Source organism: Rutidosis leptorrhynchoides, chromosome 10 (genome assembly GCF_046630445.1).
Source record: "Rutidosis leptorrhynchoides isolate AG116_Rl617_1_P2 chromosome 10, CSIRO_AGI_Rlap_v1, whole genome shotgun sequence".
Taxonomy (NCBI): domain Eukaryota; kingdom Viridiplantae; phylum Streptophyta; class Magnoliopsida; order Asterales; family Asteraceae; genus Rutidosis; species Rutidosis leptorrhynchoides.
The window spans coordinates 310,605,393-310,619,756 of NC_092342.1; the positions used below are offsets into that span (position 1 = coordinate 310,605,393).

The 14,364-nt window shown below is 34.8% G+C and overlaps 2 protein-coding genes across 3 annotated transcripts; one reads left to right on the forward strand and one right to left on the reverse strand.

Moving 5' to 3' along the window:
• The first annotated feature begins 2,204 nt into the window (after nt 1–2,204).
• On the forward strand, nt 2,205–9,790 carry LOC139872105 (uncharacterized). Of its 2 annotated transcripts, XR_011766871.1 has the most exons (19): nt 2,205–2,455; nt 3,301–3,367; nt 3,484–3,606; nt 4,121–4,320; nt 4,885–5,052; nt 5,171–5,356; nt 5,489–5,583; nt 5,751–5,835; nt 6,005–6,220; nt 6,303–6,362; nt 6,444–6,523; nt 6,679–6,983; nt 7,078–7,169; nt 7,261–7,396; nt 7,522–8,600; nt 8,684–8,964; nt 9,087–9,254; nt 9,341–9,593; nt 9,692–9,790. XR_011766871.1 is itself a non-coding variant. In XM_071859915.1 (18 exons), exons 1-18 carry the CDS (start codon nt 2,267–2,269, stop codon nt 9,462–9,464), a joined length of 3,654 nt encoding a protein of 1,217 aa, XP_071716016.1. In that variant the 5' UTR covers nt 2,205–2,266; the 3' UTR covers nt 9,465–9,709. The 2 variants fall into 2 exon arrangements, 1 of the variants encoding a protein (XP_071716016.1); XM_071859915.1 differs by having other exon boundaries at nt 9,341–9,709.
• A 1,019-nt stretch (nt 9,791–10,809) lies between these two features.
• On the reverse strand, nt 10,810–13,322 carry LOC139872558 (multiprotein-bridging factor 1a-like). The gene is made up of 4 exons (XM_071860456.1): nt 13,104–13,322; nt 11,531–11,614; nt 11,279–11,361; nt 10,810–11,185 (listed from the first exon to the last, which is right to left on the reverse strand). Exons 1-4 carry the CDS (start codon nt 13,237–13,239, stop codon nt 11,066–11,068), a joined length of 423 nt encoding a protein of 140 aa, XP_071716557.1. The 5' UTR covers nt 13,240–13,322; the 3' UTR covers nt 10,810–11,065.
• Nucleotides 13,323–14,364: the final 1,042 nt, after the last annotated feature.

Here is a 14,364-nt window from a genome sequence, read left to right on the forward strand (position 1 = left end):
GGTGGGGGGTACATTGTGTACCCTGCTTGAGCAGCAGCCTCCGTAGTCAAAACTGGCGTTTGCTGACTACCAGACGGCGCGTGTTGAATTGCTGTTTGAGTATGCTCCGATGATTCCTCGGAAGTCATGATACTGTTAAAAAAAAAAAATTCAAAAAATTCTGTAAATAGCGAATCATAATTCAAAACCTAAAAAGAAAGAACAATTAAACAGTTTTGAATTAATTCGACTCTCAATGAAAGCACCACTTGATCATGCATATTTTAACCGAGGGGTCTTAACATGCTTGCTCAACGTAAAGGAGGGGTTTAAGGATCTTAGAACGTGGCTCTCCGGTCCGGCTACCGTGAATAACCCTGGCCGACATGATGATGTCGGCGGGGTGGCCAAGTGATTAAGTCCACCTTCGATGACGTCCGTCGATCAGAAGGCCCCAAGCAAGGTTGTAGGTACCAGTTAATAAAGAACTAACCTGTTAACCTTTAGAAGATGATAGAGGATGTAAGTTACGTAGGATGTGTGGTAGAAGATGGCTACGTAACGTGGTATGTTGCTAACGACGATTAAGGTTTGTATTTATAGGCAAACCCTAATTCTAGAACCGTCATAGGATAGTGATAATCGTTTCCATAACCATCTCCCCCGAATCACGGATATAATTATGGAAAAGATATTTGCTTGTTAGCTAAGCAACCGCCGTAAAGGGACCAGATACGGATCCGCATGCCGCATGACGCATGAGAGCACCATAGCGCATGCCCGTGTGTATGTTACATGCGCATGCGGGCTGCGGTATCATTATTAACTCTTATATATTGTATGATAAGATTATAATACTTTTTTATTATTTTAAATACCCATTTTAATTAATAGATTTGAATTTCTACATTCTATAATAGAATTACCAAAAATATACGGAGTAATGAATAAATTTTCATCGTTCCATAAAGGGATTATCACCAAAAAGCCCATTTTTTGAACTTGTTTGCGAGAGAGCTCATAAAAAAAAGGTTGACAATTTGCCCTCGCAAGGAGCAAGATGCATCTTGCTCCCTTGCGCCTTGCGTCCTTGCGACCTTAGTCACACTTGAGAGCAAGGAGCAAGGTGCATCTTGCTCCCTTGCTCCCAGGTGGAAGCAAGCACACAAGGTGCATCTTGCTCCCTTGCTTCCACCCGGGAGCAAGGTTGCTCCCAGGTGGAAGCAAAGGAGCAAGATGCACCTTGCGTCCTTGCTTCCACCTGGGAGCAAGGGAGCAAGAGGCACCCTGCGTCCTTGCTTCCACCTGAGAGCAAGGGAGCAAGATGCACCTTGCTTCCACCTGGGAGCAAGGGAGCAAGAGGCACCTTGCGTCCTTGCTTTCACCTGGGAGCAAGGGAGCAAGAGACACCTTGCTCCTTGCTCTCAAGTGTGACTAAGGTCGCAAGGACGCAAGGCGCAAGGGAGCAAGAGGCATCTTGGTCCTTGCGAGGGCAAATTGTCAAACTTTTTTTTATGGGCTCTCACGCAAACAATTTCAAAAAATGGATTTTTAGTGATAATCCCTTCCGTAAATAGTGTTATGTTTAAACTTTTAAGTATTTTTGTACAACTATAACTCTAAATATTGTCGTTTATCTATATAATATTTAATGAAAGTTGTATTAATGAAAATACGTTTTAACACCGAATTCATTCATATAATTTGATCATATAGCTTCATCAAATGCGATATAACACAAATAAAAATGTTTAAAGTAAAATTAAAAAGAGAAAAAATTGAAGAAAAAACAAACAATTATTATGATTCGCAGAAAATAACATTAACATCAATTTGAAAATAATTACCCCTTAATTTATTTATATATTTTATTTATAATTGTATTATTTTTATTATTATTATTATTGTTATTATTATTATATTATTATTATAATTTATATTTATAATAATTATAATTACAAACAACAATTAAAGAGTTTTTAAAACATCAAACATCTCGGCAAAGAAATATTTGAGCTGTTGAGCGCGGGAGAATTGAACCATAACAATTTATTTGCCTCCAATTTGACTGGCATGTGTATCCCAAAATCCCCAAATTAATATTTAGGGCTTTTTTCTCTTTATTTTTTATATGCCGGAAATTAGCCCTAATCCTCAAATCCTTGTGTGATTTGTTGAAATCTCAATTCCAATTCCAGCATAATTATATTGCGGCCTACTATCTTCCCATCTCTTGCTCCAATTGTCTTCAATTCAAAGGTCTAAAATCGTAATTCGAGCTGATCGGATGGAGATTTCACCTAACTCGGAAACTAAACCTCGTGTTCGCCGGCGATTAATTCAGTCGACTCTGTTTCCACACAAACCTCAAGAGAATGTTATATCTATAGACAAAGATATCGAACCTGATGTTGATCAGGCAGACGATGAAGACGTTAAGCAGATTAAAAAACGAAAACCGAGAGCTTCTAAAAAGGTCAGTACGTATGTGTATATGTATAATTATTTTGGATTTTACTAATTTTCTTTTTATTTAAATGTAATGTGTTTGAATTGCTAGTGATATGATATACACAAATATGTTATTAGTGAGTGTAATTGTGCTGATTTTAGGAGTAACATTATAGAAGACTGCATATCTTAGATCATTATAGCTGAAGTGAACATAGATTAAAGGTGTTTAAGGTGTCGGGTTCACTTTTTCGCATTAGAATGCAGTTATTACTGGCAATCTGACATCCATTACTGATGTAAGTCAATTGAAGGAATCTCCGTTACAAAATTGCACACAATATATCGCCTCGTAACTCGTACGGCCCCTCCCTTGCGTGCACAATGATAAATGGCTGAAAAATATAAACTATATACACATATATAACATGATTCTGTACTAAGTATGTGTATGTTGAGAGTTTCCATTACCAGTGATTACTGTGATCGTTATGATGTGTTTGAAACGTTGCTGCGTATACTTGTCCATGCTTCTGATTAATTGTCACTGACAGATGAATATAATGTTTAGTTATACAAAGTTAATGATGAGCTTGTAACTAGTCTTTGCGGTTTTTATTTGCAAAAGAAGTTAATGGCTTGTATAAAATAGTACCTGGCGACTTTGCATTGTCTCCAACCTGTATCAGAGGTGAAAACGTTCTTAATGTGAAATCATGTTACCCAATTAATGTGTAGCATGAAGGGTTATTTCTTCTTGACTGCATTATAATGATGTTATATATTGATGAGGCTTAAACATGGTTTGCGTGTTCCTTTTATGCTTTTTTTGTTTGAAACTTCTAAATAATAATCGTTGCTTAATACCAGGCTGTTGTAAATGGAAAAGAGATTGGGGAGAAGAATGCCAATGAAGAAGATTCTCCCGTTACTGTTAGTAAGTGTAAAGTTTGACATATGTCCCACCTTCTCTACGTTCTTTCTGTTTTAGTGGGTACATCATTGATATTGAATAGAGGATATTAACATTGTATTAATTTACAAATTTTGCAGAGGTTGATTTTTTTGCGAAAGTTTCCGAGAGACGCAGTCAACGGAGGAAGCAAAAGGAACCGATATCTGTCCTCTCACCTGAAAAAATTGAACAAACTTGTTCACCTTCAGATGTCATAACTGGTATGATATTTTTCCGCCATTTATCATATTGTATCCTTATCAATGCAGCCAAGATGATGCAATGTTGCTTTTGTCTTCTAGGAAACTGATTTGTCACTGATAAGAATGCTAGTAAAGTTATGACAACCTATATGGTAACTCAATAACTCATATATATTTATTAAGTTATTGGCACTTGACTAACTGTACATACTAGTACTTAAACAAGGAAAGGTCATAACTCATTACCGCACTGATTTGGTGTGTTATTAGTAACATTCTTTTGGCTCTAACTCGCAACACAACAACAATGTTGCTCATATAACACAACATTATATTTATACAATGTATAATAACATCATACGATACGCCAATGAAAAGCAGATATTTACGGTTTGTTGCTCATATAAGACAACAACAATGTTGCTCAGTTTTCAAGTAGGCTGGACTTTCACGTTACTTCATATATGGCAGTTTGTATGGAATGATTTGATTTGCATGTATACAATTTTTTTTTTTTCATGTGACTTCGAAGATTCAAAGAGCCCTAGAAAGCTTAGAAAACGAGCTAGTTCTACACCGAAGAAGCGTCAAGCTAGTGTGACCCCAGAGAAGTGGCAAAAGAATTCAACACCATCTAGAAAGGCAAATAATGGTGCATTAAATGAAGGTGATTTGGCGAGTCCCCTTAAAACAATTCCTGATCTACGGTTAGAGGCAAAATTGACTGCAGAGGTTAGTCATAATTTTTTACTCTATACTGAAGTGGACCTCCTCCATTTTGTATTTGGCGTTGCATTATGATACTGCTTCTCCGAAGATACAATTTATTCAGGATCAAATCTTTAGTTTTGGGTTTAATACTAGATATATTTCAAATCAGTTTTTCCAGTGATAAATAAACGCTTCTGATTATCCAATCAGTTTTTTTTTTTTCTTTTTTGTGAAACTGCTTATCTGAAGTAACAAGAACTATTTATATACCCTTAAGATAAGATAATTTGAGGATGTTATGATTTAATTTCCACAAACTGTATATATTTACTTTAATGGTGCAACTATTTTTATATATTATAAAAAAGATGTTGCCAACTGCACAAACTTATGATATATGATTGTTACAATTTCAAGGACATTAAAACAATATTTTTTAGAAGCTTTCCATAGTTCTGTTGTAACTGATTCTCAGATTTTGATGATTCAGTATCACATACTTGCTTTCAAAATGCAAGTTCAGACACTATCTACCAATTTATTTCGTTTCTTTTTGAGTCTGAAACAATTATCCTTTTCTATCAGGAAAATTCCCGTATATTTGCAGGAAAGGAAGTACATCCATTTTTTTCATCTTGGAAAACAGGCAAAAAAATCGTCGACAGTAATGGCACTGAAAATAGATGGTGCCATGTTCAGAAAAAGGAAAGTAACAATGATTTCAGTCCCGTTCACATATTTGAGAATACACAGGTATAAATCAATGACATCCTCTTAGTTATATAGTTTAGTCATCATATCATTTCTCGAATATCTAGATTTCATTTTATGAATTTTTACTTTAGGATCTTGAATATTATCACCTTTGCAGGGTGAAACATTTTCTTGTGATTGGAAAAACTGGACATTTTCTGAAAGCATCTCTACAAGGGCTAGTCGAAATCTCGAAGACACTTGCTTGCAGCTGATTAATGAAGGATCAGTCAATTGTTTGCAATTTGATAACTTTTGTGATATCCCTCCTGTCGGAATATCGTTGTGTCAATACAATGAGGTGGTAAGCATGTATCAGTCAGGATGAAGAAACCGTTGTTTTGTTGATTTGCTTATTAATATTTATATATCATACGCCCATTGTCTTTAGGGGTCAAGTTTAAATGTCATATAAATAAATATCCTAAATTGACAGGTTCGTGAAATTGGAAAAGGCGGCGATGTTTCAGATAATACTGAACCTGTGGCAAAACCTGATGGTCAGTGGCAAGATGCCTTGCTTTCAGAAAGGTTAACAATTTGTCTTATAATTGAGACAATGGCAATCTTGGAAATTTCTTCAGCATAATGTCTTTCAAATATTTTTGTTTACTCTTTCAATTTTATTTTTTGGATATATGAACCAAAATCTTAGTCTTTATACTACAGTCTGATTTGAGTTTTTGTTGCATTATCAGGATGCCATCAGATTATCACGATTGTAGCTATCAGCCTGTGAATAGCTTATGGACAACCAAGTATCAGCCTGAAAAGGCCATTGAGGTCTGATATTTAAAATCATATTTTCACTGCTCAAAGATGATTAGTTAACCGATTCACAGAGCATTACGACCCCTTCTTTTTATACTTGCTTTTGATTATACTATGATATCATTCTAACTTATTTTTTCACATCTTATCATATGAACTCTTGTATTATTGTGATGTACAGATATGTGGAAACTGTGAATCTGTGAAAGTTCTTAATGAATGGTTACATTCATGGTATGAAAAAGGTTCAAGAACCAACAAAATCTCTACTAATAACGATAACTGGATCATGCAAGGTGTTGACCTTAACTACTGTCCAAGTGACTGTGGTTCTGACTATAGTGATGATGAAGAAACTGGTCTAAAGAATGTTCTGTTAGTTAAAGGCCCAGTTGGGGTACACATCTTATTTTTTTATTTCACTGAAAGTTCTTCAAATGCTCATTCGATGTTTAAAGAGTTGTCTTGAAATTGTGCAGAGTGGGAAATCTGCAGCCATTTATGCCTGTGCTAAAGAGCAAGGGTTCCAAATTATTGAAGTAAAATTCTGAACCTCTGATAGAAAATTTATTTTTACATCTCGTTTGTGTTGAAGATATTAAAGCTGGTTGCTTTTCTAGGTGAATACATCAGATTGGAGAAACGGGTCACTCGTCAAGCAAAAATTTGGGGAAGCTGTTGAATCACAGTGGCTGCAATGGTTTGTCAAAATCTTTCATTGCATGTTTTTTTTATATATTAACTTAAGTTGCATAGCATGATGATCATTTTTGCATGTTATTATATAAAGCTTCCTTTTTTTATTTTGTTTTTGGTTAATGACACTACTGTTTGAAACTTGTTATGCTGTTCCAGCTCTTCACCCAATATTAAAAATCGTGATAACAAAAGTCAATTGAAGTCAACCCCAACCACATGTAATCCTGAAGCTTCCCAAAGGTCTACTGGTGATGTTATTGAATTGATACCCTTATCAGATGACGAAGATTCAAAAAATCTTGATGGATCAGTTGCAAAGCCAGTAGGGTCTCAAACTGGAACTAAAATCTTGATCCTATTTGAAGATGTAGATGCATCTTTAATAGAAGATCGTGGTTTTATTGCTACCGTACAACAGCTTGCAGAAACAGCAAAACGACCCATGATATTAACTAGCAACAGTACAAATACTATTACAATATTAAAGCTTTACGATTCCGAATTTCTATACGATTTAATTACTTTTATAATTATAATTTGTTTATTATATAACAGCAGATGATCCTGATTTACCAAATAACTTACATAGGATAGAGGTTAGCTTTGGGATACCATCATCAAAGGAGCTCCTCAACCTGGGATATATGGTAGTGGACATGTATTTGTGATTAATCTTATCATGTTACGTTAATCTTGTTACCATGTTGACTTTTATTGACTCAGTAGTTATTTTGATAGGTTTGTAAAACAGAAAAGACTGAAGTTGAACCTTGGTTGGTCGAGCGGTTTATTGATTATTGTCAAGGTGATATTCGTAAAACGATAATGCTTCTCCAGTTTTGGTGCCAAGGTCAAAATCAAAGTCAAATAAAAGGTAGTCTAACTGTATATAATATTTTTAGTTTAGCTTCAAGTGACATTAGAATATATGAATGTTGTTTTGGAATATTGGTGAAAGTGAAACTATATCTGCTGAAGTTAGTTATCCTGATTGTACAGATAGTGACGTGCGTATTTCATATGCTCCGCTGGTGTTTGATACTAACGCCGGCCATCGTGTTTTACCACACATAATCCCATCTGGTTACACTTCGAAACTGTCTGAAATGATCGAGAACGAGATTGCCAAGTCAACTTTGTTGATCGAAGAAGATGCTAGCTTTATGGATATAATCGAGGAAGAAGACGAAATAGATCTGGAAACAACACATAATATCGACGCCAAAAAGGACGAGATGTTACGCAGACACTGTTCCGATCAGGACGCAAACGATTATATTATCGCCACTAATGATCTTCCAAATTTCTCACGAAGAACACTTCAGAAAAAAGATTTAATATCTTCTGATTCAGAACCGTGCTGGAATGAAGGATTAGTTGATGTAACAGATGATGTAAATGCACAATTATTCAGTGAAATTAAAAAGTCGAGGAGGAAGTATAATGTGGTTTCTGATTCAGAAGAAGAGTATTTTGATGATGGTTTATGTCCAGCAGATAGCAAGTTACCTTTTGAAGGGGAGAACTTGGATGACACTTGTCATCCATCTGCTGATGTGTCGTGTGTTCCTGAATCTTCCTATGTTCCTGAGACAGTAATCGAAAACGGAACAATAATTAACTCTCCTATGCGTTCCAGTGGGCATGTTAACGTCGGAATAGAAGATTCTCCGACAAACGCTGACTGTGCACCAGTAACTATGGTGGAGGAAGATAAAGTTTCAGTGATGGCGGTTAAAGATCTGTGTTTAGATACAGCACCAGTTAACGAAGAGGAAATTGGAGATTCTAATAATGAATCGATGGAAACTATTCCAAGAGATTATCAAATGATGGACGAGTGTAGCCGAATAGACTTCAGTAGAAAAGCCGAATCTAGCAACGGGCATAAAACATTAGGGTCCACGGATATTGTACAAGAAACATGGAGGAAGCTTCGAAACTGTCGTAATCAATTAAGTGAACATGTCGGCACCGAGGAGAACGATACTTTGGAAGCTCTAGGGATTGCTTATGGAATGACTAATCTAATCTCTGATGCTGACTTATTACTTGCTGACTGCCAGTCACTAACTTGTGTAAGTAATTATTTTACTTTTTCATATATGAAAAAAGTGGTTGTTTAATGTTTATGTTGATGGCTGCGTCTTCTCATTTACAGGATTACTTAAAACCAGCAATGTTTTCGAATGAGAAATCACATTCGTACAGCTGGCACGATGACCAACTGCATATGTCATCAACGTTTGCTCAGCATGGCTTCTGCTTGTATGCAAAAAAAACTTTTGCTTCCGAATCGAAAAATAGTAAAATGGATTTGGCATGGGAGATGCTAACAGCATCAACCAATGCTATTTCCTTGGGAAAAATGATCAACCAGAACATGAAAATGGTCAAGAATTTAGGAAATAAAAAACTACAAAATGGAGTTACTGCAAAAAGGTACGTTTTTCGTTCTTCTTATGGTCCCAAAAAAAGCTGAGATTTTTTAAAATTATATTGCACACCCATATCAAAAAGTTTTGTAGACTAAACTATTTTTTTTCTTTTTTTTGTATAAGCAGCATGTTAGAGTCACCTCTTTGCAGTACAGTTCAGTCCATAGTGCCGTTACGAGCACAATTATCATTGAAAGGCTATGTATTCCATGAATATCTCTCATCACTTGCCCAGATTTCAAGTTCAGAATCTTCTCGTTTATCAGAAGCCATTAACCCATCAAGCCAAAGACGGTATGCTAAACAGGCTTGTCCAAAATAACTTGGTTAGTTTTTGAGCATTTTCGTGGTTTTGATGTTAAAGTTATTATTGTTTGCAGAAAACGAGTTGCTCGAAACTACTTGAGTAATGGTGGATTGTCATTATCAAGTGAAGACATTTCATTGTTGGATCAATATAGTTGTTACCGGAAACCTCCTTCTAAAACCAAAAACGAGAGTTGAAGCTTGAAGCTTATATAATGATTAATGAAGATCTGATCTATTATTTCTTTTTTTCGTGCAAGATTTGAATCATAAAAGAATAAAGATAGCTCCTATGTAGTTAAAAACCGTTGCAGTGCAGTTGATTAGGTAATTAGAGTGGCGAATACAAGGTTCAGTTCTCACCATTGATTTGTTTTTACAATGCTAATCGTAATTTGTACTCCATATGAATTTATGTTGTGCAGAGTAGCTGTTAAATTATGCAACTTAATACTAAAATATTCATGTTCTTATCAACTCTCATGCTGAAATAATCTCTCTTATTTCGGACCATCAAGACCTCCAGATGAACAGGTTTTGTCTATGTCCGAATTTACTTGTACACAATTTATTTACTCTAATACGAGTAATAGATTCACAAAAAAAATATTACTCTAGATTGGATATGATAATATAAAGAACTTGTTAGGAGCAGTATCAACTCTTAAGTACGGAGTAATAAAGTTTAGAACCTAGCAAAGGTCTGTTAATAAAGTCGATGCTACCAACTAAATTTAATGTTAGCAAATTTTTATTGGCATGTTATTTGTTTTACGCGCCTGCAACTCTTTTGTTTTACGTGCCTATAATGCTTCCTCAGCCACGATGATAAAAAAAACCCGCAAATATTGGTAAAACTACAATCATCGTTAAGCAAGGAAAGTTCTTACTGGTAGAAATCGTACACTCAGCCCATAAAGCCTATGCCCGAAAATATAATTGATTGAGGCTGTGTCATAATAATGCTATACTTTCTTCTGGATAAATTTTCAATCATAAGTAAATGATAGGTCGGGTCAATGGGTCATATGTATGAATAACATATCTTTCATTTGTTATATTAGAGAAGTAACATTACATATATTTAGATTATCGAGTTAAACTATGGATGGTGTGTTGTACTATCACAAAATAATTGCAATAATACCACTACAAAAGATCATATACAAGGAATTTAAGGCATGTTTGGTGATGAATAAGAGAACACCAATTATACAACACAAAGAATACAATGAATCTAGAGTAACAATGTATCAAACTTTTTTACTATAGTAGTGTATCACAAACAAAGTTGTGGTGTAACTCTAAAACATGCTAGCAGCTAGCGTACTGGGATCAGGGCAATAAATAATATATACATTAGGAATAATGCGCAACCAATTAATCATCAAACCTGTCACTAATCTAACCAACCAAAATATCATCTTCACAGAAATAGGACGTTTAATGGTGATTTGATTGCTGTAATAGGGATATAATGTGGATCGAGGATGGACGACAATCAGAGGCAAAGGCAAACAACACATAAACAGAAAAATATGCATGGTAAGTGCCAACACAGATGAGACTCATATATTTATGCACAATCCAACGCCCAATATTATAAAAGTAGAACTGGTCATAGCCACACAGAAATATATTCATTTATGCTGAACACACAAATCAGAGCATTGACACTTAACACCAAAGCTTAAAATCCACAATAACAAAGACGACTAGAGTCAACCCAAAGGAAGCAAAAGTTTTGTGCACCACCTGAAAAAGACACCAACTCCTTGCAGCTGCCAACAGTTATAGCACTATTTCTTACCCCGAAGTTTCACACCGAGGGCCCTTTCCAGTTTGGTGATTATCTGTTGATTTGGTATAGCTTTACCAGATTCATACTCCTGGATAATCTGGGGCTTCTCATTAATCATCTGTAAAATCAGAAAGAAAAAAGAAACATCAGACTGTAAGAATCAATAATCATATTTCTATATAGATTCCAAAAAAAAGGTAAAAACAGTAACCTGTGCGAGCTGAGCTTGTGTAAGCTTCTTATCAGTACGACCCTGCATGATAGCTCTCTTCAGTTCACTTGGTACCTTCTCATCTGTTCACAGAAATTGACAAACATCTTAAAATAATTGGTTACTCTTATTATAGCTCCACACACATTTTTTATCTTTTTCTTTCAGTGCATATTAGCAGTTTTTACCCTTTACATTTAAAGCGGTAGTAGAAGGATTAAAAAGGAGATGAAAAGTTATAATATGACTAACGGGTAAGATTTTCAGTCTCTTCATCAAGCTTTCTAGTGTTCAGGGAGGTACTACTTGAGGCGGCCTTGTTTGAACCAGCAGTAGCTGCAAAAGAGAAGAAAAATCAGATCATAAAACAAAATTACATGTCAGACTTCTTAAGGATATTCATATCAATATATAAAAACGCTCACTAGAAGACACAATTAGCTCTTCAGAAGCTTCAGGATAGAAAGGGTATTAGCTCATAGAACATCATGTATTAAAAGTAGTTTGAAGAACCTAAAGATAGTTTGGAGAACCTTAAACTTCAAGATTCACGTTGATATGTCTTTTTGAAAAACCTTGAGATCGTTTGAAAGCCAATACATGATCAAATTCAATACACTTAACCTTTGAAGAAAAGTTTGAATAAATGAAAAAAAAAATTAAAAAATGATACGACGCATATGTTAGCGCGTGATACAAAAAATCAGTAGTAGATTAGTAGCAGCCAAATATGCTTGGCATTGACTACTTCATGAGTTCATGCGTGACAAGGCAAGTTCTGTTACTTTGAAATTTCGATTAAGTGAAAATTTGTTAGAACTTAGAAGTATTCAGAAGACAATGGCCAACTACCGTTTTCAAATTGTGTAGCTAAACATATATCTTGCAGAAGCTAAAGTCTAAACCCAAACTGATTGATGAACATTTATATGAGCATAACATCTGAAATTATCCAAGTAATTAAAAAAATCCACTTATAAACATCTAGTAGTACATCTTTTTACACCTGTAGTACATCTTTTTACACCTGTAGACCAGTACATAAGCAAAACAAACTTTAAGAAAAAAGAAAATTTGAAAACCATGATCCTAGCTCAATGCTAACATAAAAATGTAACGTTTAAACATACATGATCTTTATTTCAGTAACACAAATGAACACATGATCATATTAAAACCCCTCCAAACTAACTAAGCAAAATTCCTTGCAAATAAAATTGTTAAGCCATATTTCAAACTTCAACGGTCAAGGCAAGAGCGAGTTCTATATAGATACAAACTAACCATGTATGCATACATATTCTTCAATTCAGCAACACACATAAAAACACAGTGATACTTAAATTCATCACACAAAAATTTAAAACCACTAGATAAATGCTCAATACAAATACAACTCTAACATATCATCAAAGTAAACATGTATACATACATTATCGTGTATACATACATTGTAGCAACACATATGAGCCAAAACGATAGGAAACGGATTTGTGAAAACCAAAACCCTAGCTCGATATAATCCATAAATATAGACGATTTAAAACATATGAACACACATAAACGCAGATAGATTTAGCTCTACATCATCAAAAAATCAAAAGCCTAGCTATATCATCAATACAAAATTAACACGTGTATACACAGATTAAACATGTAAACACACAGATTCTTCACTTCCGCAACACAAATTAAAAGCTGAGTAGAGTAAAATAATCAAAAACATATTTCTGAAAACCTAATTCCTAAATGAATATAGAGATGGATATTAATATTAACGTGGACTTGTATGTAAAGAAAAAAGTAAAATAAATCGAATACAAACCCTTCCGTACAGTCTCGATCTCAGCACCGGCACGGCGAGCAGCGTTGACAGCTTTTTCATCCTTACGAGCAGCGGCGGTCGGAGCTTTTTTACGGATCACCACTGGCTCCCAGTCTTGTACGATGTGACCTGACATCTTGATTTTTTTCTTAATCTCCGATTAGAGTCGTCTACGAAATATCAATTTGTGGGAAGATGAGTACGAATATTATGTGAGATAAAGTTACACTGTGGGTATGAATGAATCTTTTATACAGAAAAAAGGGAAAACATGAGCTATACGGGGTGTTTGGTTGCAAGGTTTATGTTATTTCCATTGCAAGTTATGCTAAACATAACTTTATTTACGGAGTAACAAAAAAGATACTTTTTGTTATAATTCAGTAGGCTTATAACTACCTTTAATGGTTATAAGAACAAAGAGAGAAAAAAGAGAAGAAGGAGAGAAGAAATATTGATATTGATATTTCAAGAAATATGGTACACCTTAAATGGTTACCATACATGTCTATTTATAGTATAAAATATTACTATGCAAGAAATATCATAATAATAAAATTAACATCCAATCTAGATATTTTATAACACAATCTAGATATTTTATAACACTCCCCCTTGGATGACAATTTTATTAGAGAATAACTAGTACTGCCTCGTTAAAAACCTTGCTAAAGAAAACCCATTAGGATAAAACTTTAGCTAAGGGAAAAAGAGTGCAGCATAGAGTTGACTCCCCCTCAAGTAGGCAACGCCTGAGTTGTTACATCTTCTGAACATGCCTCATGCCAATATTATGAACGTGTGTAGTGCTTTGGTATAAAGATCAGCAGAGTTGTTGATTGAACGTATCTCATTTTAATCTGGTTGTCTTTTACGAGATCTTGAGTATATGAGAAGAATCTGAGGTTTTCATCTGAAACTGTATCATCTAAATCTTTTATGTACAAGTTTAGCCCCTGTGATTTGTCTACAGTCTCCTTCATGGTTTGCTCAAACCCTTGTTTCAATTCCTATTCCCTTGTAGTCTTTTCTGAACCTTACCAACATACCATTCTTTTCCATCAAACTTATGACCGTTAAGACCGTTTATAGCTTTAGCGCCTCGTCAGCATTTATGTTCTGTTCTGTCATTTTTGATACTCTTCTTTCATTTGTATTATGTAAGCTGTATTATCTTCATAGATAGTTGTTACGCTTTTATAGCGTTCTAGTCCACAAGAATCAATAATGATTTGTATCATTGATCTTAACTAAAATCATT